Below are 25,259 nucleotides of genomic sequence, written 5' to 3' on the forward strand. Positions count from 1 at the left end.
GGTTGGCAGAGGGCCCTGGGGCAGCACAGGGGGGCGGCCTGCCCGGGAGGGGACCTGGGGAGCCCCGGCTGCCTGGGCTCCGGAGGGCCTGGGCCTGCCCGCCTGCGCCCCGCTCCAGTGCCGGGGGCCCCAGCGGCCGTCTGGCGGCGAGGGCAGGACGCGACAGCCTACCTCGTGGCAGTCCTGCAGGAAGCGCTGCAGCTCCAGGTGGTCGCCCAGGCGCTTCATCCACGCTTGGGCCAGCTGCTGGTTTTGCTGGCTCCTGCAGGGCGAGAGCGCGACGGGGTCAAGCCGGGGCTGCCGGGGCCCAGGAGGCAGTCCAGCTCCGGACGAAGCCTCTTCTGCACCCTCTCAGCTGCCCAGGAGCCGGTGCTGTCCTGGGGCATGTAGTGCCGCCGCCCCGGGGGTTCTTCTTTCGCGCTCCGAGCCAAGCACCTCCAGCTTAGTTTGCTGACAAAGGAACTGGAGTCTCCTGACAATTGAATGCACCCAGCCACCTTGGACTGGGCAAAAATGTGCACGGCTCATTTTCATTGGCATCAAGATCAGCTGTTTGCAAGCAACTTGTTTTGATCAAGGAAAATGCAGTGAAGCTGCCAATTCGGGTCTCTGTCGCACTCGGCCTCGCCTGTGTTTTGACCCAACAACGGGCCGTGAGACCACATGCTGAATTTTTCATGAGAGGCTGGATACTTGGGTCAATGCTTACCTTTGCCATGGGCTCTCTGCTCTGCTCTGCTCTGCTCTGCCCTTGCCCCCCTCCCCCTCACGCACATTCTGCAAAACCCAAACTGGCATCAGCAGAAATACTGCCTTGCAGGTGGCAGTCCCAGTGAGTCCAGCGCATGCCAGAAAAGCAATGTAGCACCACAGCACTGCTGCCTCCAGTCCAAAATCCTGCTGACCTCGGCTAACCCTTCGTGTTTCAGCTACTGATGTCTGGACTTAGCCGTCTGTGGCATTGTTTTTTGTGGCATGGGCAAACTGCTCTCTTGACTTTCGTTCACAAGATAGACACACATGCACGCATGTGTGTGCGCATGCACACACACACAAGGACAGAAACCCAGAAAAAATGCCAAAGAAGGTGACAAACCATCACTGGGAACATGGTAACAACAGAAAAGGGAATGCCAGTAGCCGGCTTCCACCAGCAGCCCTTAAGCTAAAACAACAGCACAGTGCAAGTGGTTTATCTCTCTGGAGCAGATAAATATATTAAGGATTTGACACCAACAAAAATGACAAGCTAAATTAGCACTCGATCCTTCACAAAGGGAAACTTCAAAGGGAAATGGCAGCAACGTCGACGTTAATTAGGGCTCGCCAATACTTTCCATGGTGCTGGGTGCTTTCTTTTAAATCCAAAGCCCCTTCCCTGCCAGCCCTCAGGTGTTCTGAATCCCAGAGACAAATCTTGTCATCGGATGAACCTCAGAGCTCGCCAGGCAAGACACTGGAGCGGCCCCAGCCCTTTTCCCCGAGAGGGCCTTCCTCAGCGAGGACAGAATCGCTGCAGAGGGAGCACGGGAAGGGGGCCGGTTCCCCGGGGGGGTCAGCCTCTTTCCCGAAAAAGCGATGCCAGGCCCAAGACTGCCTTGCAGTTGGTTAAGCCTCTGAAGAGCCTTGGTTAAGCAACTGCATCTGACTGCAACCGAACGCAGGGCCCTGAACCTTGCTGCGAACCGGTTTCTTGCTCGCTCGCTCGCTCGCTGGCTTGTTCTGCGGTTCACAGGCATCCACATGTCAATTTACTTACATCCGGCTGGAGACAAAAACAGACCCCCTCCTGGCAGGCCTTCCCCCTTAAGCCGGCCCATGCAGGGCCTGGATAATGGCAACTCAGCGGCTCATGGGGAGCTCTGGGGGGCTGCCAGCCATCCTGGCAAGCAGAGGCCTCGTGCCACTTCCCCAGTGGCCCTTTGAGGCCCCCTTTTGGGGTTCCCAGTAGCTGTGGGGAGAATGAGGCTTACTTGGCCTGCAGGGCCTCCATCTTGGCCTTCACCTGCTCGCTGTAGAGGTTGCCCTGGCGAATGAGGCTCGTGCCTGCCTTGAGGGCCAGGCGGGTCTTCTGCAGGTTGAGCTCCATGGTGGTCATGAAGTCCTTGTGCTTCCTGATGGCCTTCTCGACCCCGTCCACCGTGGCGGGCAGCTCGGCGCGGGACAGCGTCGCCTCCTGCAGGAGTCCCGAAGGAACGGCTGCTGTCCTGGCCACAGACAAGCCCCCTGCCTGGCTGAGCCCACCCCTCGTCCTGATGCTTCCTGGAGGCTCTGGCGGGGGTGCTGCTGCCAGCCAAGGCCCTCCCCCTGGACGCAGCTGGGACCCAAGACTGCAGGGGTCATGCCTGCCCATCCCAAGCATTTGTTTACCGCCTCTTCTGAGGCCCGAAGCGGCAAGCAAGAAAAGAGACTTAAAGCAGAGCTTGTGAGATAAAAAGACCGGGCCACGGCAGCGTCCCGACGCCTGCACGCTTCGAGCAGAAAGGGCTGTGGAGGCGAGTGTCTCCCTTTGCTCCCGGGGGCCTCGGACGCAGCCCCCAGCAAGGCATGCTGCCGTCGCAAGGCCACCATTCCGTGCACCAGACACCTCATCCTGGGAGGGCACTGGGAGGAGCATTCCTGGCCCGGTGGCACCCCGCTTTCCACAAGCAAGGCCAGATCCAGAGCTATTCCGTGGCGAACCACGATGAGCCGCCACTGCCTCATGCAGAGGGCCCTGCTGGGGCAGAGCATCCCGGTTTCTGCGGCGGGGCCTGCCGCAGTCGCCTGGATTACCTGGCTGCGCAGGGCGGCCTCCGCCTGCTTGGCATCGCGGAGGAAGAGGAAGAAGATGTGGGCCTGGGCCAGCGCCTCCCGCCGGCTCTCCCACATCTCCAGCAGCTTGTTCCAGCCCACGTCGAGCTTGTGCAGCCACTGCTGGAGGGAGAGGTAGGGCAGGTCGGCCTCCTCCAGCGCCAGCACGTCGTTGACCGCCTGGATCTTGGCGTAGTCCTCCTCGTAGCGGTTGATCTCCTCCTTCAGCGCAGCGTGCTGGTTCAGCAGCCGCTCGGCCTCCAGCAGGTCGCCCGGCAGCTCTTCCGAGGCGGCCGCCGCCTGCGTCTTCACGAGCCACGTCAGGAAGCTGTCCAGGTCCTGGATAAACTGCTGCAGCCTGGGGGTGGGGGCGGGGGTGCATGGAGTGGGCAGGGGGCCCGGCAAGCCAGTGCTTCCCTGCACTCAGGCTCACCAGCCAGCCAGCCAGCCAGCCAGCCAGCCAGCCAGCCAGCGCAGGGCAGGGCAGGGCAGGGCAGGGCAGGGCAGAGGCCCCTGGGGAAGGACCCCGTCCCCCTCACCCCTCCAGCCTGCCCCCGGCCTGACCTGCTCGCCACGGTGAGGGAGTCCTCGCAGCCCTGCAGGGTCCGCTTCAGGCCCTCCCACTCCTCGCTGATCTCCTCGAACTGCACCAGGATCTCCATGGCCTGTGTGGGGTGGGTGTTGGCCAGCTGCTCCCCCTCCTGCTGCAGGGCCACCAGCCGCGGCTCCAGCACCACCAGGGCCGCCTCCATGGTGGAGAGCCGGCGCTGCAGGGAGAGGACGCTGCCCAGGTCACCGCTGTTGTACTGGCTGCTCTCGATGGCCTTGCGCTTCTCCCGGATCTGGGACTTGATCTCGTTGCACTCCAGCAGGTAGTTCTGGATCTTGAGGATCGAGTTCAGGTGGTCCTTCTTCTGTTCCACCAGTTCTACTACCCGGTTCCACCTCGAAGGAAAGCAGTGGCGGGGGAAGCATCAGCGTCGGCCTGGCTGCATGGTGGAGGCTGGAACGGCCCCAGGCGGCCCCAGCAGGGTGGGGGGCGGCATTGTGGGCCCCCTCCCGCTCCCGTGCACAAGGCTGAGAAGTGCAGCCCGGCATTCCGGGGGGTCGGGGGCACGTGCTCCATTTCAGCCCACCAAAAAAGTCCACCATCCCGGGAATCTGTGGCCACGCAGTGGCTTGTCTGGGCAAGAGACCCCCCACCCAACCCAGGTGGCCCCCACAAAGCAGGATCTCTGCTTCCGGCAGAAGGCAGCTGAATCCTGGGCTCCCGCCGAGAGGCGGCTCCTCCTGGGGCCCCGCAGGCCGTGACAATCAGCCCTGTGGTCGCCCCAAGACAACAAGCCCCCCAAGGCATGGCTGGGCAGGCAGCAGCCACATGGGGCAGAGGGGGAGAGCAAGCGCCTGCAGTCGGGAGCGGAAGGCCGCAGGGCCCCCGGCAGCACCCGGATGCAGCGGGCAGGGGCCCACCGTCCCTTCCCCGGCCTTGTGGGCTGGTCAGGGACCAACAGGGGGCCAGGCCAGGCTAGGTTAGGCAAGGCAAGGCAGCCCGGGCCAGTGGGAGCCGGGGGCCCACCCCGTTCACCTCCAGTCCACACGCATTTCCTGGGCACAGAATATAAGCGCACAATGTTCTCGACAAGCCCCGGCCACCGAGCCACACAGCCACAGCCGAGCGCCCAAGTCCGGGCCTGGCGGAAAGCGGGCACTCTGCACGTGCTCAGATGAACTGCCCCCTTATGTAGGGCAGGCAGGTGCTTCCTACCTGCTGTTCAGGTGGTCCTGGCAGGCCCGGACTTCAGAGGCACTTGGGTGGCCCCCGTCCACCAGCTGCTGCACGATGTGGTTGACGTCCAGGATCCGGCCCATCAGGCTGTTCATCTCCTGGTCGAGGCTTTCAAACCTGAAGGGAAGGCGGGGCTGGCTGAAGCCTCTGGGTCTGGGCAGCCCAGCCTCACTGGCCACATGGCCGCCCGAGGAGGTGGGTGCCCCGAACCGGGGGCCCCCGAGTCCTCCATTCCGAGCACCCTCATGTGCCCCGCCTCCTTCAGCCACCCGAGCCGGAGCTCACGCCTTCTAGCCCCAGCTCAGCCTTCCTCCGGGGAGGCCTGGTGGCCCCGGACCTCTTCCCAGTCCCCTCCCGCTGAACGGATCTCAAGGGGAAGGGATGGAAAGGACCGCCTGCGTGAGGCACTGAAGGCTCAGGCAGACCAGGGTGGGTGAGATCCAAGGTGCGGAGAGTATGCGCCACGGCTGCGCGCAGCCCATGAGGTCACCGCTGGGGCCTGCTAGGCCCCTCTGCTTCTGGCAGCAGCACCCCACGCAGGGGGAGGGATCGGCAGGGCTGGCGCGAGCGCGCATGTCCTCCAAAGTGTGGCCACAAAGCCATACCATCTCCCAGTGTGCTTCTGAGCCCTGCTGGTCAGGGAGGCAGGGCTGGTCAGGGGGACAGGGCCTTTCTGGTTGTAGCCCCCAATTATGGAAACCCCTCCCCGGAAGGCTGCTGTAGCCATCTCTTCCCCAGGTTTCAGGCAGGCAGAGAAAACCACGTGGCTCTGCCGATACCGCATGGCTCCGTGTGTCTGCTCCCCGCCGTCTCCCAGGATGGGTCCTGCACCTGCTTAGCTGGCGGCGGAGACAGATTCGCACCCTCACGCCGCTGCACCGGCCCCTCAGCGGACACGGTGGACACGGGGGGCGGGGCGACTCGCGGGTGGGCCGGACGAGCCCAGCCTCCGCCCCGCCCCGCCCCGTGCCACGCCGCGCTGCCCGGGGCCACTGGGGGCCGCCGTGCCCTCCACACGCCCCTACCGGTGCTGCACCACCTCCACGTCCTCCAGCTTCTGGGGCACGTCCACGCGGTGGAGCCACTGCTCCTTCTCGTCGATCCAGACCTCGCAGGAGTCGACCTCGCTGAACATGCGGTAGACGGCCAGGGCGTCCTGCAGCCACTGCTGCCGCAGCACGGCCACCTCGGCCACCTCCCCGTACAGCTGCTCCACCTCCACGATGCGGATCTGCACGTCCACCAGCTCGTGGTAGGCGGGCGCGAGGGCGGCCAGCTGCTGGCGCAGGGCCAGGACGGTCGCCCGGTGCTGCTCGATCTCCTCCACCACCGCCTTGTGCTTCTTGGCCAGGGACTGTGTGGAGTACTCGTCGTGGCCGAAGTCGTCGCTGGACACCAGGCGGTAGGCGTCCTGCAGCCAGGCCACCAGGTCATCGGTGTCGGCGCTGAACTGGTAGAAGCTCAGGGCCTGCTGCAGCTTGCGCAGGTGGGAGGCCGCCAGCTCCTCCAGCCGCTTCCAGCACAGGTGCGTCTCCCGGATCTTCTCCTGGAGGTCGCTGGGGCCACAGCGCTTCTGCAGCAGGGCCTGCTCCCCACGCCGCATGGCCGACTGCAGCAGGGCCCGGCGGCCCGCCAGCTCGCCCAGCAGGATGCTGTGCTTGCTGAGCAGCTTGGCCACGCTGTTCAGGTCCTTGCCGTAGTTCTGGGCCGAGGACAGGATGTGTTCCTTCTCCCGGGCCCAGGCCTCCACCTCCTCCATCTCTTGGAAGAAGGACCACAGCTGGCAGGAGGCCTCCAGCTCCTGGCGCCGCTTGGAGGCCAGCTCCTGCAGCTGCTCCAGGCAGTTGCGGACGTGGCTCACCCGGTTGCAGATGACCTGGGGGTCGCAGGGCTGGTAGCCTAGGGAGAGACGCCCGTGGGAGGAGTGAGCGGGAGGAGGAACTGACGTCCGCCAGGCCTCCTTCCGTGGTCCTGCCTGCTCCTGCGCGCTCTCCTGGTGTAGCCGTGGGCCCCCAGATCGGCTCTGGGCAGCAGGCCAGGGAGGGGGCCTGGTCCCAAGCCCACACGACGCGCCCTGCCTTTACCTGCCAGCTCCGAGAACTTGAGGGCCGCCTCACTGAGCGCCTGGATGCGGTCGCTCTGCGCGGCGATGTCGGCCTCCCTCAGGCCGTGCTTCTGCAGCAGATCCTCCACCTCCAGGAGGTGCTTCCCAGAGTCCGTGGATGCCAGCTGGGCCTGCCAGGAAAGGCCGGGGCAGGGATGAGCGCCCCGGCAGGGCCCTCCCCCAGCCTCCACGGCTCTTGCCTCGGAGCCTGCTCAGGGCCAGCGTGGGCCGGGCTGGGGCCTGGCTGGGCACGGGGGCTGCTGGGCGTGGAAGGACAGGGCTGCGGAGTCATGTAGACACGTCCCTCCCAGAGACCGGCTTTGGGGTGCCCTGTTGACAGCCGGTCGGAAGGGCATCGGGGGCCCAGCTGGAGGATCCGCTGGCCTGTGGGCCCCTCACGTCGGCCGGGGGGCAGGCTGGGAAAGGTGGCCCATTGTGAGCAAACCCTCTCAGACCAGGAAGCAGCTCCAGGCCCGGATATCCTGCTGGTGGACGGAGCCCTGCAGCCAGGCTGGGGGGCTTGTGGGGCAAGAGCAGCCCCTCCCATGGAAAGAGCAGAGGCCGGCAAGCAGGAGACTGGCCTTCACAGTGCGCCATTCCTGGCGGGCTGGCCCGTTTTGCCCAGCTATGGGCAGGCTGCCAGAGCGGACCCCTGTGCTTGGGCGCCAAGGGCAGCGTCCTCCCCGCTCCCTCCCCCCGGCCCCTACCTGCATTTCATCCATCCAGTCAATCATGTAGACCATCTCCTGGAAGACCCGCTGCAGTGCCATGTTCTGCTCCAGCCGCGCCCGCCGGGCACCGAGCAGCTCCGTCAGGAGCCCCCACTGGCGCAGAATGTTGTCCTTCTGGGCCCCGATGCGCTTGCTGTCGTAGTAGCCCTCCGACTCCATCTCCTGGGCCAGCTCCACCACCACCTGGATGCGCTCCTGGTAGGACGAGATGTCTGCCTCGATGGCCTCGTGCTTCTTCATGGCAGCCTCCACCGCAGGGAGGTCGTAGCCAAAGTTGTCCTGGCAGGAGGGAGAGCTTCAGCCAGAGGTCGGCGGTGCAAGCGCCGCGTTAGGTGTGCACACTCGCTTCATGCATCGCATCTTTCTATGTCTGTACGAACATGGCTTTTATAACACATTGTTAACTGTTTTAATCTCTAAAAAGCGCCCCCCCGCCCCCCTGCTGCCACTTCGGCTGTTGGGTGGAAGAGAAATGCCAAAACTGAAATGGCTGGATGGGAGGGAGGGAGGAGGCCGAGCAATTAACTGCCTGGGTGACCCAACATTTGAAGACCGACCTAATTCAGTTTGGAAATCCAGCTCTGAGCCTGAGCCGGGAGAGCGGCACCCACTGAGCCACCCGGCAAAGGACCTGGGCCTTTCTGCCGAAGCGAGCACTGTGCTACCCTGGCAGGGACCGCGGTGGAGCCCTGGGCTGTGGGCCTCACACACTCAAGCCCCCGGGGCGGCTGCGTGGCCCTGAGCCGGCCTCCGCAGAAGGAGCCCCGCCAGGCAGCCCTGCTGGCCGAGCCCCCGGCGCTCCACTGTCGCCACCTGGGAGACGAGCCGCTGGTTCTCGTTCAGCCAGGCCTCGCGCATGACGGCCTTGTGGTCGAAGCGCTGGGCCAGCAGCTCCAGCTTCTCCTGGCGGATCAGCTCGTTGCGCAGGGCCGTCTCCCGCTCGTGCTCGGCCTTCTCCAGCCTGGTCCAGGCCTGGTCAGGGGACAGGGCAGAGAGAGGGGGGGATGCAGGGTGGGCCGCGGGGCTCAGCTGCCACCCTGCAGAGCCCCCGAGGGGCCTGGCCTCCCCACCTGCCTCCTGCTGGCCCACAGGCCGAGCCGAAGGCTCCCCTTCTTCCCAAGCTGACCGACCGCGAATGCTTTACTGAGGTAGCGCAGGCCAGCCAGAGGGGCTTCAAGGAAACGAGTTGCAGAAGCCAATGACCAAAGCGCCCCCCCCCCCCGAGTCATGATCTGCTCCGGCTCTCCCAGGAGGCACTGCGAGAGAAGCGCCCGGTCCCCGCGTGGCGCACACAGGCTACCTTGTTGATGTCAGAGATGCTCTTGCCCTCTTTCGGGACATACAGCTTGCGGTTGTTGGCGCGGAGCTTGCTTTGGATGGAGAAGAGCAAGACCTCCAGGTTTCCCTTTTCCTGAAACCTGCAGGCAAAGGGCAGAGGTGCTGGGGTCGGGCTGGGCCTGCCCCTCCTTGCCAGCCTCCCCCCACATGGAGAGGCCACCCAGGAGACTGGGCTCCCTTCAGGCTGCCAGAAGGGGGGAGGCAGGAGCGGTGCCTGCTGAGAGCCAAGGGCTGGGGCAAAAGGGGCCGTGGGGTCTCTGCTCTGCCCCCTCCCGGCTGGGCGGCCCCCCAGTGCCTCACTTGACTGGCTTCTCCAGGGTGCAGAAGGCCGTGAAGGCCTGCAGCTGCTGCTGGACTCCGGCCAGGGAGTTGGCGAACTTCTGGCTGCCGATGACGGTGATGGTGAGCTCGGTCCACTCGAGCAGCTCGCCGGCCAGAGCCTCGTAGTGCGCGATGAGCTTCTCTGTCTCCAGCACCTGCTCCAGCACCTGCGCGGCCACGCCGGGGCCGGGTGGCGCCCGCGGGACAGTCGGTCAGTGGGGTGGCCGGAGGCCAGAGCCTTCCAGCAAGGGCCCCCTGGCCTGGGGCGCCCGCCCACAATAGGCTGCCTCCCCACGCTGGCCCCAGGCAGCGCGGAGAATCCAGAGAGGCAGGGAGCGTCCGTCCGTCCGTCCGTCCTTCGGCCGCCCCACCTCGCCAGGGTCCGCTCTCTGCCTGCAGCCTCGTGGGCCGTCGACCCCCGGGCTTCCCAAGCCGGGCGAGCCAGCCCCTCCCACGAAGGGGCCCTGCCCTGCCCTGCCCTGGCCCCTCCAGGAGCCCTGCAGTGGCCCTTGGCCGGCCGGCCGGCCCTCCCCTGCCCCCACAGCAGCACCCGGCAGATGCCATGGCCTCCCGGGGGTGGGAGGAGAGCTGGGACAGACCTGGCGCGCCCCTGGCCACCCGCCTCCACGTGCGGGGCAGGCGAGCGGCCAGTGGGGCGGAAGGGCGTGACGTGGCCCCCGAGACGGCCGCTCCCCTCGCCCGTGGCATGTCCCGGGCTGGACGCAGGCTCAGGCCGCTCCTCCCAGGGATTCCCCGGGGGCACGAGCGGAGCACCCCACCCCGTCCATCCGGGCAGAGTGCCTCCGGCTCCAGACTCACCTTGCCAATCCGCTTCCCCTCCACGGCCAGGGCCTTCATCTTGGAGAAGTAATGGTAGAAGGAGACGACGTAGGTGATGATGGACTTTTCATCAGGGTGCTCCATGCTGACATCTGCGAGGGATGGGGAGCGCGAATGAGGGGCCGGAGACACGAGAGGCCTGGGGCGCATCCGCCAGTGGGAGGCCAGCCAGCCCCAGAGAGGAGGCGGCAGAACCATAGCGGCTCGTGTAGAGACGGGGACCCCCCTTCCCTCCGGCCCCGGGGCGAGGCGCGGGGACAGGAGAGCGGGGCCCTCTGCAGGCCGGGCCAGTGCGCTCCCCTCGGGGACCAGAGCCTTGGTCCAGCGGGCGAGCCGAGGGCTGCGCGACGGGGGGAGCTCCTCCAGCCCCCGGATCACTTCAGTTGCCCTTCCGGCACCTGTTCCAGTGCAAGGAGGCCCTTGACGAACCGCACACACCATTCCGAGCGGGGGCACACCAAAGAGTTGCAGACGGGCAGGATGATCTCAATGCACCCCTTAATTCTGTACAGGCACCGAGAAGCACCCCCTGCCCCATGCAGCGCTGGTGCTCAGGCGGGTTCTGCCCAAAGTACGTGTCCGGAGGCTCACCCTCTGCAGACGGAGGCTGCAGCTGGGGCTCTTCCGGGCCGCTGCCCCCCCCCGGCCCAGCCTGTCTCCTCCCATCCACGGAGCTCCAGGCTGCAGGCAGAGGGTCCATCAACTCCAGGGGGACCACCACCAGGGAGAGGCCTTCTGTGGAAGTGCCCCCTGCCCCAGGGGCCCCTGAACCATGGCCAGCCAGCTGCCCGCCTCCTCCCGGTCAGCCGTGGGGGCGCTCACCTTCTGGGTCCAGCAGTTTGGCAAGTCCCAGCTGCTGCTCAGCTGTGTTGAAGGCCTGCTGGAGGTTGTAGGCAGCATTGGATTTGGTCAGCTTCTTGAAATTGATTATGTCCGGCCTGGAGAGGGTGGGAAAGCGCCTCAGAGGAAGCACCAAACTGCCCCCCCCCCCGGGCAGTACTTCTCCTTCAGGCTCCCTCCAAGCAACACAGATCCTGGCTCCACATCAGTGGCCCCCACCCTCCTGTGGAACCTGGCCCCCCTGCAGAGGTCCAGATGGCGCTTCTAGCCCCAGACTGCTGGGAGAGAACAGCACCACCTGTGGGAAGCGGCGCCAGCCCTCCCCCGGTCCCCGTGGCCCTGGCAGGGCAGCCCACGGAGCACGGTGGTGCACTGCCGCAGCGCCGCGCACCTGTGCCGGTGGATGAGCGCGTTGAAGGCCAGGCCATCTCGCCAGCTGGTGGTGAAGTTCTGGATGTTCACCTCAGGGTACCTGGGGCAGAGAGGGGACCACCAAAGGTGAGGCAGACTGCTCTGCAAGGCAACATGCCCCCCAGGCTGCCCCCACACATGGCAGTGCTCTGGCAGAGCCGTGGCAAGATGCTCACAGCATCTCAGATGCGGGGGAGGCAGCTTGGGACCAGGCCTGCTTGGGGAGGGGGCCCGCCACCAGAGCCCCCTGCCCAGGAGGGCTCGCCTGGCGCCAGCCCGATCCACAACAGGCAGGTGTGGCCGGCAGGCCACACCCACTTCAGCCACAAAGTCCCCCAGGTGCCCCTAGAGCAGGGATGGTGAACCTTTTAGAGACCGAGTGCCCAAGCTGCAACCCAAAGCCCACTTATTTATCGCAAAGTATCAACACTGCAAGTAAACCTGAAAAGCGAGGTTTTAGTTTAACAAAAACAACTCGCAGTTAACCCAAGCAAATATGTGTACACCCTTGGCAGTGCACTGACCAGCCATGCGAAAGCTCGAATGAGTCGCGGCTCGTGAGGTCATCGCCTGGCACCGCCACTCCTTTCCGAGCATGCGCATGGCCCCCGTGTGCGCTGTTATCCGATGTTCAGCTGTTGGGGCGATTTGGCTCACGTGCTGACAGAGAGGGCTCTGTGTGCCCACTGTGGCACATGTGCCATTGGTTCGCCACCACTGCCCTGACCCTACCCTGGTGCACTCCCCTAACCCTAATATAGGACTAAAGTTCCATCAAAAAGAGGGCGATTTTGAAAATGCCTTCCTTGAGTAGCTTTTTCTGCGCAGCTCATCATTTCTGCCCCTGCTAATAACATTCCAACCATCAGAAGCACGCCAGGACACCTCGTTTTTCTAACCCTAACCCTACCCTGCTGCACACCTCTAACCCTAATAGAGGACTGAAATACCATTGGAAATAGGGTGATTTTGAAAAAGCCGTGCCCGCCACCCACTGCCTACGCCCCTCACCCAGCCGTCTTCATCTGGCACCAGAGCAGCAGGGCATCCTTGGCCGAGCGGGTCTCTCGGTTGTCTTCCGTTTCAATTTTGATGACCTGGATCTGGAGGGAGGCCATGAGCGGGTGTGGGGTTAGGGGGGACAGCTGGCATGCCCCCGCCCTGAAGAGCCCCTCCTTGATGAGAACTGCCTTCCCTCAGATGCGGGCTTTGCTCCCAGTCCACACAGAGCAAGAGGAGGGGGTCGCAGCCCCCTGGGCCCCCCAGCCTCAGGAATGTCCCAAGCCTCTCTCTGCCTGCCAGCCTGGAGGCCCAGCCAACAGCCTGCTGGGAAGCCAGGCAGGGGGAGTCCCAGCCCAGGCCTGGTCTGGTCACAGGACCACAGATGAGCACAGCCGGAAGGGCCACTGGTCCAGCCCCCTGCTCACTGCAGGCCTCCCATTCAAACCATTCCTCCTAGATGGCTGCCCAACCGCACAGCGTGGGAGAGCCCACTGCCCCCACAGGCCACGGCTCTTGGGGGCAGGAAGGGGGAAGGGACAGTCCTCCTGCAGCCTCCCAGTCCAGCCACCATGGCTGAACCACGCCATTCCCACGGCTGAGCCTTTCCCAGTCTCTGGGTGGACTGGCATGGCTGGCCCATTCCCACTGCCGGCCTTTGGGTCACAGCAGCCGCTGCCTCAGTTGCTACCTGGAATCTCAGGATGATTGTCCAGATGAGGCCCAACGTCAGGCGGTGGTTGCCGTCCACGATGTCGTGGGAGCCCACGTTCTCCAGGTGGACCCGCTGCTCCTTCAGGAACTGCAAAGCCTTGTCTACATTCTCCAGGGAGTGAATCCGCATCCGGCCACGGGTTGCCTTGGGCTTCCAGGGAAACGAGGCAGGGGAGTGTGCAGGCAGCCCAGGGGAAGCAGAGGGACACCCATTCCTCGCACCCCCAACCCCCCCTCACTGCACTCTGTCAGGGAACTTAGCCCAGAGCCTGCTCTGAATGCCAGGTGCTCTGGGACTCGCATGCCCCAGCGATGGAGCAGCCCTGCTGACTGTGTGGGGCTGGCCCTTCTGGGCACGACACGGTAATCCCACAGGCGGCCTGCAGAGCAGCTCTGGGGCACAACGCTCGCGTCTCTGAGTTAGCCTCTTTCCATCTCCCCAGACGCCAGGAGCCCCCCTTACCAGCTGCTCCCCGGAAAGCACCTCCAGCAGCTTTGTCAGCATGCATCCGTCCCTCAAGTCCGTGTAGAGGTCGCTGATCCGGCAGGAGACTTGGCACAAGTGGGAGTTGACCCATTTGGTGAAAGTCTTCTTCTGCACGGCCTCTCGCTCATCTAGCGGAGTTTGAGCTCGTTAGGCGAAGGCCCCCCCAGCAGGTGGGTCCACACCGTCGGCTTCCACCACCGTGCCGCCAAGAAGCCACCGCCCGCAGGCCTGCATGGCAGCCCTCTTTGTGGCTTGCCATGTGGCGCACACCTGGTCTGGTGGGGTTGCGGGCTCGGCTAACAAATCCCCCAGAACCCGTGGCTCCTCTGAGCCCCACCAGTAGCCCACCCTCACTAAGTCTGGGGGACACCACCATCGGCAGGCTGAGGTACCCCGGCAGGTGTGAGCACGCTTTATGCAAGCAAGCCACTGCGGCCAGCACCAGCTCGGCCCTGGAGAGACTCCGGGGACCCGGGCCACTGCTGTCCACTGCCAGAAGACCAGGATCCATGGTGGGTCGGCCACAGGTGTGGCTCGAGGGGCCCCAGGGAGAGCCCCTCCAGGCCTGCCAGGCAGTTTGCAGGGAGGCAGAGCCAGCTGGGGTGGGTGCCAGCGCTGGAGAGCGGCAGGGCAGCTTTAGCCCCTGGCATTCCCTCTGCCCGGAGCGGGAAGTGCCAGGCGAGGCAGCTGGGCTGGGTGCCTTGCTGTACTGGGGGGGGGGGGGGGGGGGGGAAACAGGGGGAAACGGCCCCACGGCACGGCCCACCTCCGGCTGCGGTGTGAGCCCCGCTTGCTCCTGCTAGAAGACAGGGGTGCGAATCAGCCGCGGATCCAGCTGTCCAGGTCCCTTGCAGTGGTGCTGCCCCCCACTGCCTCGGGCAGGATCTCCCGCCATTCCCACTGCTCCCCTGGACATCCACCCATTTGCGGTGAGGGGCTGGCAGGGAGGACACTGTGTGGTCCCTGGGCGGCTCGGCCTGGCAGCCTCTCTGGCAGGTGCTCAGGGACCTGCTCCGGGGGGCAGGGGGGGCAGCCGGCAGCCGCGGCGCTCGTGTGGGGCCGGGGTTGGCTGCAGGCCCAGCTCCTGCCTCGTGTCGCCTCCTGTTGCACCCACGGTCTGGATTCGGCCCCTGCAACCCAACCCCTGCAAGCCCAAGCGAGCAAGAAGTGCAGCAGCGCACACATGTGCGCCCGGGAGCCCCACACACCCGCCAAGGCCTTGATCCGTGAGCACTCAAAGAGCTTGGCGGTGGCGGTGGTCTCATCCCAGGGCCGGAGGGGCTGCTCCGTGTTCTCCCAGCGTGTGTTGTTGTTCTGCTGCTGCTGCTGCTGCTGCTGCTGCTGCTGCTGCTGCTGCGCTTCCAGGTTATCCAGCTTCGCCGGCGTGACGTTCGCCATCTCTCCGCCGTCGCCACAGACCGAGGGATTCCTTCGCAGATCTGCGCGGAGGCTCTTGGGAGCTGCTGAAGCTGCGAGTTGCCGCTGAGGCAGCCTGTTGGGCCTCCAGTTCCTGAAAGCAGCAAACAGAGGGTGGGATACAGGGGCTGCCTCCCGCAGGACCAGCCTGCGCCGGCACCCACCAAGCGCCTGGGCTTTGCCCAAGCCATCGCAGACTGAGGCATGGGGCAGGGTTCGAGCAGAAGAGCGGGCTGCTGTAGGTCACTGGGGCAAAGGGAAAGCGAGGTTGGTCCCCACCTGCCCTTCCACGCCTTAAGGTGTGCATCCAATGGGGGGGCAGTTAACACGGACCATACCAAGCTAGAGGGACGGAGAGACGCGCCAAAGGAAGACACCCTGCCTTTGTGAGGAATGCCGCTTGCTTCCAGCTTTGTGCAGGGCTGCTTCTGGCAACCAAGGCCTTGCTCTGCCTTGCTCTGGAGTGAGGGACGTGTGCTTGGCCTGGCAGATCCAGGATCCAGACTGCCTCCCTCACACAGAGCTGCGGCAAGGGGTGCAGGCCGGCGCGGACAGATGTGATCAAATGCCCACTGCATGACTGGCCAGCGGCCGACGTGGCCACCAAGCGCATGAGGACTCAGCCGAGGGCATCAGGCGCCCCAGAGAATGCAGCCCGAGGCGGGTACCAGAAGCCGCGCACGGCCCTCCCATCTTCCGGTGACACAGTCAATGGGTCTGGAGGGGAGGAAAGGGGCAGCCACTGTGCGGCATCGTGAGGGACCCGCTGTGCTTGAAGGACCCCCTTTTCATGGTAAGTGAAAAAGGGCAGCCGTCAAAAGGGCCGTCGCATCATGTAATGTCAGAACATATTTTGTTCTCGCGATGCGATGGGCACAGCACAATCCACTGGGACGATCGTTTCAAGGCGTTCTTTCCAAGGATTCCCAGAGTGTCCCACCTCGAAGGGGAGCCAAACCATCAGCAGGGCAAAGCAGACACCTTGGCGAAATTCCCAAGAATGGTACCCAAAGTTCATCATAGGAAAAGCACACGGATGGCCTATGGTAGGTCTGACCAAAGGATCACGAAGTCCAGCATCCTGCTCTCCAGATCAGCCCACCAGAGCCTCCAGGGGCACAGAGGTGGAGCCGCCGCCCTGCTGGTCGGCTGCGACCATGTCCCCCTTTACAGAGGGGGGCAGAGTGGGGGAGCTGTCTGCCCACAGCCACCCACACGACAGGCGAGCAGGTGCCACTCATGTTCTCAGCCTGGATCAATTCCGGGCAGTTCCAAGGGAAACAGGCCTTCATTCATCCACCCCCCATTTCCCATCCAAAGCCCATGAGCATGCACAGAGTGTCAAGAACTCTCACATGAAGAATCCCGGCAACTGCATGACATTCCAAATGGGCTCAGGAACCCAGGAAGCTCAGCTGCCTCGCACCAAACGAGACCCACAATCGTCCAGCCCCGGCCAGCTGCAGCAGTTCCCCGGGAGTCCAGGGGGAAGGCCCCCTGGAGACGCAGGGGAAGCAGCACCCCCTCTGGGCCTCGGGCCTCCTCCATATTTCCCCAGTAGCCCGCACAGCAGCCGGGAGCAGAGCTTGCCCAGGGGGTGGTCCGAACAGGAGGTGGGGGAGCGCTCTCGCCTCAGTGCTGCGAGGGCTACAAGCCCCTGGGGGTGCCCGGGCCCCAGAGGAGCTGCCACTGCCGGGTGGGGGGGGCTCGGCAGAGCCTGCTGCGTCCCTCCTCCTCCTCAGTTGTCCGTTGCTCTCCTCAGACAATGAATCCCAAGAACAATACTCGGCCTACTCACTCGGTAACGTGCTTCTCTCCCAGCGGCTCCCAGATGCCGCCCTGCTCGCACCGCAAAGCTCAGCACCTGAAAGACTGAGGTGGCAAAGCTGCTCCGCTGCTCCCGAGCAAGGACGCGCGCCGCCCATCGGGAGGCTCCCCGCACCGGCCCCGGCCCCGAGGGGCGTCCACGCGAGCGCGCACCCGGCCCACGCCTCCCCCGGGGCCCCACCTGGCGCGCACCGGCAGGCTCCGGCGCGGGGGAAGCGCGGCTCCTCTCCCGAGGAGCAGAGCGGCGGCGGGCGGTGCCTTTCCCTGCCGCCGGCTGGGTGGCCCGGGGGCCGCGCTCCCCCGACACACAAAGCGCCTCCGGCTCGGGCCTTGCCGAGCCTCTGCGGGGCCGCGCGGCCCGTCACGGCAGCGGGAAGGCCGCAGACGCGCCGTGCCCGCCCGCAGGCCGAGGGCAAGGGCAGCGGGGAGCCGGCCGAGGCCCGCCGCCTCTTCCTGGCCACCAGGCGCGCCGGCACTCGGCAAGCGCTGACAGCTCCCCCCCGCCCAGCCGGCGGCAGGCGGCGCAGCAGCCCCCTCCTCTCCCCGCGGCCGGCGAGCGGGGCTCGGAAGGTCTGGCCCCCCGGCGGCCGCCCCCTTCGCCCGCAGCCTGCGCACGAACGCGCCTGGCCGGAGGGAGCCCGGCCTCTCGCGGGCGAAAGCGCAGGGGCAGCGGCGGCCCTGCCCTGCCCTGCCCTGCCCGCCCCCCTCCGCAGGCTGAGGTGCCGCGGGCGCGGCTCACCTGGCCCGGCGTCCAGGGAGCCCGCGGCGTCCTCCGGGGCGGGGCGGGGCGGGGCGGGGGCCGAGACGCGCAGCGGCGCTCCTGTCAACGGACGCGGCGGGGAAGAGCCGCCCGGCCGTGCCCGGCGCAGCCCGGCTCTGCCCGCGTCCTCCTCGCCATCATCCCGTCCGGCCTGGCAGCCAATCCCGGCGCGGCGCTCCGTCCCTCCCAGCGCGGGCAGGAGATGGAGGGACCTGCGCGCCTCCCGGCCGCGGCGAGGACCGCTTCCCAGGAAGGCAGGCAGGCAGGCAGGCGCGCGCGCGCGCGCGCGCGCGCAAGCGGGGGGGATGCTCTGCGCTCGCTCCGGCCCCGCCGCAGGAGGAAGATGCGGCTCTAGCCGGCGACCCGCGGGCTGCGCGGAGGGAGGCTCCCGGGAAAGCCGTGCCGGGCGGGGGGCTGTCGCACGCGGGAAGGGGGCGGGACGGCGGCTCGGCGCGCGGTCACCTTGGCCTGTCCTTTCCGGCTCCCTGGACCGCGGGCTGCCTGCCCCGTGCCTGGGCGCCGGGACTCGGGCGGGGGCCGGGCTTTCCGGCAGGAGCAGAAACGGGCGCGCGGAGGAACGGCGGAGAGCAGGGTCTTCGAGGCGCTGCGGCGCCGCACGGGGAACTCTCCCAAGCCGGAACCGCTCTTCGTCCACCTCGGGGCCACAGCAAGAGTTGGGCGCAGGGGAGGGCCGGGCGCCGCTTGCCGCTCGGGCGCACAGGGCCCGTCGCCACGCGGCTGCCCCGCAACGACCCCAGCGAAGGCCGTTCCCACGCGCCCTCCGTGAAAGCGCCTTGGCGTGGCGCGCGGGCTCGCATCCGCCCGGCTCGGCCTCTTCAGGCTCGCTGGGGCCCATTTGCCGGCCTGGTGTGTCGTGGAGCGCGCTCGGCGCTGGACGTGGCCGTTGCGGCCTTCGCTTTCTCAGCCTTCCCGAAGGGGCGTTCTGGGGACAGGCAGTCTGGGGACGCCCGGGCGCGGGGGTGCTTGCGGAGAAGGCGCCCCCCAGCCTAGGCCCAGAGTCGGAGGGTGCTGCGCACGGCAGCTGGGCTCGACTTCTCCGCCCGGCTCCTCGCTGATCCCTGCCCTCCCTCGGCCGTGGCAGAGGGGCCACGGTGCGAAGCGCGCCCGGACGTGCTTCGCACGCGCGAGAGTCGCGCGGAGCAGGTCTGCTTGCCCCGCACTTCCTTCACGTGTGGGACGCAGAACCCAGGACCTCTCACGGGGTCGCCTCTCGTCCCCAGCGCCGCTGCAGCGCTTCAGGCCGCGGTCGGCGTGCTCAGGGGCGGCAGCGCGGCAGGAAAAGCTCAGGGCGGGTAAGCGAGCGGGCGCCTTGCTCTGCGGGGAAGGCCCACGGGCCCCGAGCGCCGGTTGCCTGCCTGGGGCCTTCCCGCGAACGTACAGCGCGCACGTGAGGCGCTGGCGAGGGGCGCGCTTTGCGCGTGGCCGGGGCGCGCGCTCGCCTGGGCGGGCAGGCAGGCCCGGCCGGCCGGCCTCGGGCTCACGCGCGGGCAGCGAGAAGCGCGCTTCTCCGCCGGCAGAGGGCGAGTCCGGCTTGTCGGCGGAGCCCCGCAGCGCCGCCCCCGCCCCTTCCCGGCCCGTCCTGCCTCCTCGGGAGGAGCTCCGGACGGAAGGGCTCGCTCCAGCTGGGCTGGACTGCAAGCGGCGACGGCGGCACGGAGCGCGCGGGGCCGGCATGGCTGCAGCTTGCAAGAAGATCGCCATCTTCGGCGCCACCGGCATGACCGGCCTGGCCACCCTCGCGCAAGCCATTGAGGCCGGTGAGCCCCGCGCGGGAGGGCCGAGGCAAGGGAAGCGCCCCGCGCGGGCGAGGCGGCCGGAGCGCGGTGGGGAGGCGGCGCCGGCGTGGGGCAGAGAGGGGCGCCGCCGGGCCTGGAGGGCGCTGCCTGGCGACGTGGCCCGCCCGGCCCTCCCCCGGGGGGCTCGAGCGCGCGAGCCCGACCCGGAGGGGCTCGCTGGACGCCGAGTCGCGCGGGGAGGCTTCCCGGGCCCGCGTCGGCCTGCCCTGGGCCTCTTCCCGGCAGGCTCGGTGCCCGAGAGCGGCCGGAGCGAGGCTTGCCGAGGACCAGAGCGCTCGACAAGAGAGGGCTTGTTCGGGACTCCCCGCCCTGGCGCGGCGCGGCGCGGCGCGCAACACATGCGGAAGGCGCCCGGAGATTCGCGTTCCCCTGGGCCGAGCACGGTGGCCTCGGCAAAGGGCCCCGCGCAGGCGGTCCCTGGCCTGGCAGACACCGCGGGCAGGCCGGCCCGCGCCCGCAGCGAACGCTCAGGGCAGGCTCGGCGGCTCGGGCTGCTCCCCTGCACCCACCCGGAGAAGCGCCCTTCTGCACGCCGCTCTGGGCTGCAGAGATAAGGGTGGGGGCCTTATCAGGGGTGGCCGGGCCAGGGCGGAGGGAGGGCTGTCGGTCGCGCACTGCCTGCCACCGCTGCAGCAAGAGGCGTGCTCTGGCCGGGCCGGGCCACTGGCCCCGTGCTGTGGCGGCTGAGCCAAGGAAAGGCTGGCCTTGCAGCCATGGCCTGGGAGAGCTAAGCTGGCTCCAAGCGGCTTCCCGGGGAGCAGCAGCCCCGTGCCAGTTCCCCTGGGGATGCCTGTGGCTGGCGAAGGGGCAGGGGCTCCCCAGAAGCTGCTCCCTCTGTGCAGCGCAGTTACGGAAAGGCTTGGTCAGAGCCCGCTGCCCCCCGAGTCTCTTCCTCTGCAAAACGTTTGGCAGCGCACCGTTCTCCCCGGTCCCTGGGCGGCTGCAGTGAGGTGCTGCTCTGTCCCTGCTTGTGCCAGTGCAGGCTGGTCTGCGCGGCTCAGCAGCCCAAGGATCCCACCATCTGCTCAGAGTCCCACATTTTGTGAGAGCAGCCAGGGCGTGTGCCCCTCCGGTCCGTGCAGGTTGGCGCTCGGTGTGCTGGGCTACCCGTCCTGCCCCCTTCTCCCCCGACTGCTCACCCCGTGTGCGCCTGCGCCCCCCTGCCAGGTTTGGCCGCACTGGTCACTGGCACAGCCCGCGAAGGGACACTGGGGCGCGGACTGGGCCCCGGCGGCCCCCCTTTGCCCCTGGGTCATGGGAGCAGGCCACCTCTCTGGGCTGCAGTCCAGATGTTGGCATGCAAGGAACGGGGGTCCTTGGGAGCCACCGAGAGGAGGAGTGGGACTCGATGCATGGCCAACCGCCCTCGGGCAGCTGGGAGCGGGCGGAAGCGGCAGCTGCCGGGCGATCGCATGCGGCATGCCAAGCACTGGGCGGTCAAGCTGGAACCAGCCTGGAGGGCAGGGCAGCCCTCTTGTTCCGGCGGGAGGAAATTCTCCCAGTGAGGGCTAGCGGAAAACTGCTCCTTCTCGGAGGAGCAAACTCTTTCTATGCAACTTGCATCTCATGTGACTCCCGGGCCAGAAAAGGCAGAGCAAGTCCCGCAGGGTGCCAGTGTGGCTGGACGGCAAAGAGGGTGGGGGGGGCAGAAAGTGGGGAAGGTGCTTCTCTTCCTGAGGGGAAGCAATTCTGAAAAGGGCACAGACTCTGCCCGGCCCCAGCGCAGGTGGAGCAAGTGGCTCGTGAATCTTAGGAGGAGGAGCGCCGAGGTGCCGGGAGCAGCCTCCTGTAAGCGGCAGCTTGTGGATGTGCTGGGCAACCGCCCCGTGGTGCCGCCCGGAGGGTGCTGCCCGGGGCAGGTTGCCCTCTTGGGGAGGCTGCTCCAGAAGTGGAGAAGGCGCAGCAAGGGAGGCGGTCCGTGTCCGGAGGATGCGGCAGGGGCGGGACAGCCCGGCAGTCGGTTGACTCTCCCCAAAAAGGCTCTCTCAGAGGAGAGACAAGGCGGGCAGCTAACATGCTCGGAGCCCCGTCCCTTGGAAGACATTCTCAAAGCTACTGCTTTTTTTTTAGAAACGAGACAAGCCAGGGAGGAGGACAACACGCTGTACTGGGTCAAACCTGAAACTTGAGATCACGCCCAGGAGTTTTACTGCTTGGTTAAAAAAGGAACCTAAGCAGCTTTCCAGCTCTGGCATTTTTATCCTCCCGGAAGGGCCCGCCGGGCAAGTCCTGCGAGGACTGGGCCCAGAGGCCGGACGTGGGGCACTCCTGCGACCCCGGAGAGGCTCCTTGGGCTCCCGGTGTGTCCCGCTTTCTATGCACCAGGCCCCTCTGCTTCTCTCTTGCAGGCTACCAGGTGACCGTGCTGGTGCGGGACCCGGTGCGGCTGCCTCCGGAGCTCCACCCGGCACACGTGGTGGTGGGGGACGTGCTGAACCAGGCGGACGTGGACAAAGCGGTGAAGGGGCAAGATGCCGTCATTGTCATCCTGGGCACACGCAACGACCTCAGTACGTGGTGCCACACCCCCCTGCCGGTCCCCTGCCCGGCCCATCGCTTGCCACACCGCTGACTGCCCTCTCCCCTGCCCCTCCACCCAGGTCCCACCACGATGATGTCCGAAGGCACGCGGAACATCGTGGCAGCCATGAAGTCCCACGGCATCCGCAAAGTGGTCGTTTGCCTGTCAGGTCAGCTCCTCCAAGGCTCCCCAGTCCTTTCTTGGGAGGGGGAAACGCTCAGGCTGGAGCACCAGGCCCAGGCTGTGTGAGGGCCAGAGGGCTCCCCAGGCACCCTGGGAGGCCGGCCAGGGCCGCTGGTCAGCCTCGGCCACGCCGTGCTCGAGGGCCACAGTCGAGGCAGCCGAGGGCCTTCTGCTGCGAGCCCGGGGCTGCGGCGCTTTGCTCGGTGCAGCTGCGCTGTGGGGCCTCGGGCGAGAGGCCGGGGGGCAGGACAACATGAGTGGCAGCTGCTGCGCCGGCTCCTCTTCGGCTGAGGCACGGAGGGTCTGAGCCAGAAAGGGGGGGGTGCCAAGGATGCGCGTGGGCCAGGGGCCCCTGGGGCCCTGTAAAATGTTCCCGAAGCAGAAGCTGCCACCGGGGTGGCCTTCGCTCTGTTGCTTTGCTCACAGCCTTCCTGATGTGGGATCTGGACAAGGTTCCTGCCAAGCTGCAGCCAGTGACTGAGGATCACATCCGCATGCAGCAGATCCTGAAGGAGTCGGGGCTGGACTGTGTCTACGTCATGCCGCCTCACATTGCAGGTCTGGCTTGTGGGTGGGGGCGCTGGAGCAAACCTTGTGCTTGCAGCGTCCTCCGCTTCTTCGCTAAATTCTTGAGATCCGCCAGCCAGAGACTGGTGCAGAAGGCATGCAGAATCCCAGAATTAGATGCCTGGGGGCTGGTCCTGGGCCCCAGCACTCCAGGGAGCCCTCAGGACGCACATGCAAGGGCCACGGCCTCCCGCCCAAGCACACCTTCTGCAGTAGCATCATCTCAGGCACTGGAGGGCAGCCACTGCTGGCCAGATACTTGCAAGTCAGACGTCCTTGCTGATTGACTGCAAAATCAGCAAGGCATCGACCAACAGGTCTAGAAGTTTCTTCTCTCGCCCCCTCCCCAAGGGGGGAGTTCCTCTGCTCATCTACATATGCAAATTTATTCCCGATTCTGCTTGTTTGGCACACAGGTCCATTCCGACTCGACGGGCCCTTAACGTGGTACTTCCTGGGGCCCGTCCCTCTTTCCAGTTCTAAATGTAAAGCGGACATCACTATAGCTGGGCCTCGCTGAATATTCTTCTCCCTCCCCACAGTTCAAATGCTAAGATCCGCATCTCTGCAGTTAGTGGCTAAACATGTAGAGCAGGGGCCCCTCCTTCGATCTGCAAGGTCTTCCGATACTGTCGGCTGCGCGCCTGCTCTGGCCACGCTTGGGGCAACGCCGACCGTCCCTGCAGCCTCTGGTGCGCTCTGGCATTTGCGACTGCCCCAGTTCGGCCGGCACTCCTCCGGCCTCGCTGGCTCGGCAGTGTTTCCCTCTGCATAGGCTGCTGGAGCCGGGGGGCCCTTCTGCCCACCGTCTTTGGGCGGCTGCTGCCGGGTTATCCCTGCTTTCCGTTGGCTCTTGGTGCGAGGGTCCCTGATCCGAGCTCTCTCCGGCCTCTCCAGGGGACCAGCCGCTCACAGGGGACTACACGGTGACCGTCGATACATCCAGTGGCTCCAGAGTCATCTCCAAGCACGACCTCGGGCACTTCTTCCTCAAGTGCCTAACCACCTCCGAGTATGATGGCAGGAACGTCTACCTCTCCAGGTATTACCCCAAGGAATGAGCCTGCGGCCTGGTCCCCCCCTCCCCGCCATGGGTGGAGGTGGAGGGGCAGCGACGAAGAAGGCCCTGCCTCACGGACAAGGCCATCCTCCATGGCAATCTGACACTGCCTTCACCAACCCGTCCGCCTGCCGCCAGCTCTTGTGCTAACGAGTGCCTTTCCCGCTTCGCGTGAGCCCTGAAGGGTGGGGGTGCCCACCCAGAAGCCGTGTGGTTCCCTTGCATGTCGACATTGTTCTGAAGTAAAGGCCGTGGAGTGCGTCGTGCCACGCTTGTGTGTGCTTGTGCAGTGGATCTGGGCTGCCCTGCGCCCCTCGCTGCGCCCGGGGGAAGGAGGCTGCTGCGTGCTGTGGGAGGGAGCTGGGCCCGCGAGCCTCGGCTCTCCTGCTCTGGCAGCCCTTGGCAGGAATGTATCATTTTAGAATTACACAGAACCCAGTGGGGAGAAGAGCAGCCAAGGGCCAGGATCTGTCCCACCAGCAGGTCCTGGGTGACTGAGAAGTTAGCTGAAAGACAACTAACGTATTACATAAGGCCACCAACCAATGCAAAGTGCTAAAAGTTTTGGACTGGAAGTGAATATATTTGTATTAATGTTAACAAGTAACTTTGCTCTCAGTATAGCTGAGGAATTCAGTTCCGGCTTCCTTGCTGAAAAGTTGTGTAATTTGAAAGCATATATGCTTGTAACAGAAGTCATTCAAATAAAAAATATATTTTGATCTATTCAGTACTTTATTCTGAACTTACCACTTGGCTCTGGGTGGAAGCTGTCTGGATGCAACACGGCCTTCTCCCTCTAAAAGGTAAAGGTATCCCCTTGACGGTAAGTCCAGGCATGCCTGACTCTAGGGGGCGCTGCTCATCTCCGTTTCCTAGCCGAGGGAGCCAGCGTTTGTCTGCAGACAGTCTCCGTGGTCATGTGCCCGGCATGACTAAACACCGAGGTGCACAGAACGCTGTTACCTGCCCACCGAAGTGGTGCCTTTTCACCTACTCGCATTTGCATGCTTTCGAACTGCAAGGTTGGCAGGAGCTGGGACGGAGCAACGGGAACTCACCCCGTTGCGCGGATTCGACTGGCAACCTTTCGATCAACCAGCCCAGCAGCACAGCGGTTTAAACCACTGCGCCACCAGCAGTCCCCTTCTCCCTCTAATGACCTCCAAATGTTTTGGATAACAATTCCCAGCGTTCTTTGCTAATGGGGGACCAGGCCAAGAAAGGGCAGCACCATTCTTAATACTGCGTTATCTTCAAAAGCCATGCAGGAATTATTTATTTTGCACCTCGGGCTGAGCAAGCTGAGAAAGGGGCTGAGCGGAGCGGCGGATGGGAGGTGGCAATCGCCTCTGCCTCTTCCTCCAGAGTTACACAGTCCTCAGCTTCTGCGGGTTTGATCCTGGAAACAGCACCGGGCCTTGAGCATTTAGACGGGGCATTCCCCGCACTCCAGTATCCCTCCAGCAACCATTCGCCCACGAAGTGCGCCCAGCAAAGTGTCCCCCAGGCCCACCCCGAGCAAAGACGCCTCCCTCCCGCCCGCGACGAGGGCTTGGACTGCCGACCCCCAACCCAAAGCCTCTCCTCCCGGCAAGAACGGCCCCGGGGCCACGATGAGCGCAGCCCCGGGCCCTTCAGCGCGCCCAAATGCTGAGCTCCCCCGCCCCAGACATCTGCTCCGGCAACCACCTCGCGGGCTTCCCGCCTCTCCTGCGCGAGCTGCAGCCTGCGGGGGACACAG

The 25,259-nt window shown here is 65.7% G+C and overlaps 3 protein-coding genes across 3 annotated transcripts in view; 2 read left to right on the top strand and 1 right to left on the bottom strand.

Moving 5' to 3' along the window:
• Positions 1-14,762, bottom strand: part of SPTBN4 (spectrin beta, non-erythrocytic 4) — a 24,797-nt gene extending 10,035 nt beyond the window's left edge. The window contains 18 exon segments of the mRNA XM_044425409.1: positions 172-262; positions 1,974-2,176; positions 2,776-3,151; positions 3,358-3,738; positions 4,559-4,696; positions 5,605-6,478; positions 6,664-6,814; positions 7,391-7,693; positions 8,228-8,386; positions 8,715-8,832; positions 9,053-9,240; positions 9,893-10,005; positions 10,736-10,851; positions 11,145-11,225; positions 12,176-12,267; positions 12,855-13,028; positions 13,341-13,492; positions 14,573-14,762. Of these exon segments, the coding sequence (XP_044281344.1) occupies positions 172-262; positions 1,974-2,176; positions 2,776-3,151; positions 3,358-3,738; positions 4,559-4,696; positions 5,605-6,478; positions 6,664-6,814; positions 7,391-7,693; positions 8,228-8,386; positions 8,715-8,832; positions 9,053-9,240; positions 9,893-10,005; positions 10,736-10,851; positions 11,145-11,225; positions 12,176-12,267; positions 12,855-13,028; positions 13,341-13,492; positions 14,573-14,762 (3,900 nt within the window).
• A 4,232-nt stretch (positions 14,763-18,994) lies between these two features.
• BLVRB (biliverdin reductase B) lies at positions 18,995-24,241 on the top strand. Its single transcript, XM_044425402.1, has 5 exons — positions 18,995-19,145; positions 21,533-21,694; positions 21,785-21,874; positions 22,315-22,446; positions 23,353-24,241. Exons 1-5 carry the CDS (start codon positions 19,061-19,063, stop codon positions 23,514-23,516), a joined length of 633 nt encoding a protein of 210 aa, XP_044281337.1. The 5' UTR covers positions 18,995-19,060; the 3' UTR covers positions 23,517-24,241.
• LOC123021037 overlaps positions 23,546-25,259 on the top strand; it is a 7,562-nt gene continuing 5,848 nt past the window's right edge. Inside the window, exon 1 of the mRNA XM_044425410.1 lies at positions 23,546-23,555. Within this exon, the coding sequence (XP_044281345.1) occupies positions 23,546-23,555 (10 nt within the window). The remainder of the gene's footprint in view (positions 23,556-25,259) is intronic.

This window comes from Varanus komodoensis, unplaced genomic scaffold (assembly GCF_004798865.1).
Source record: "Varanus komodoensis strain SLA01 unplaced genomic scaffold, ASM479886v1 scaffold153, whole genome shotgun sequence".
Classification (NCBI taxonomy): Eukaryota; Metazoa; Chordata; class Lepidosauria; order Squamata; family Varanidae; genus Varanus; species Varanus komodoensis.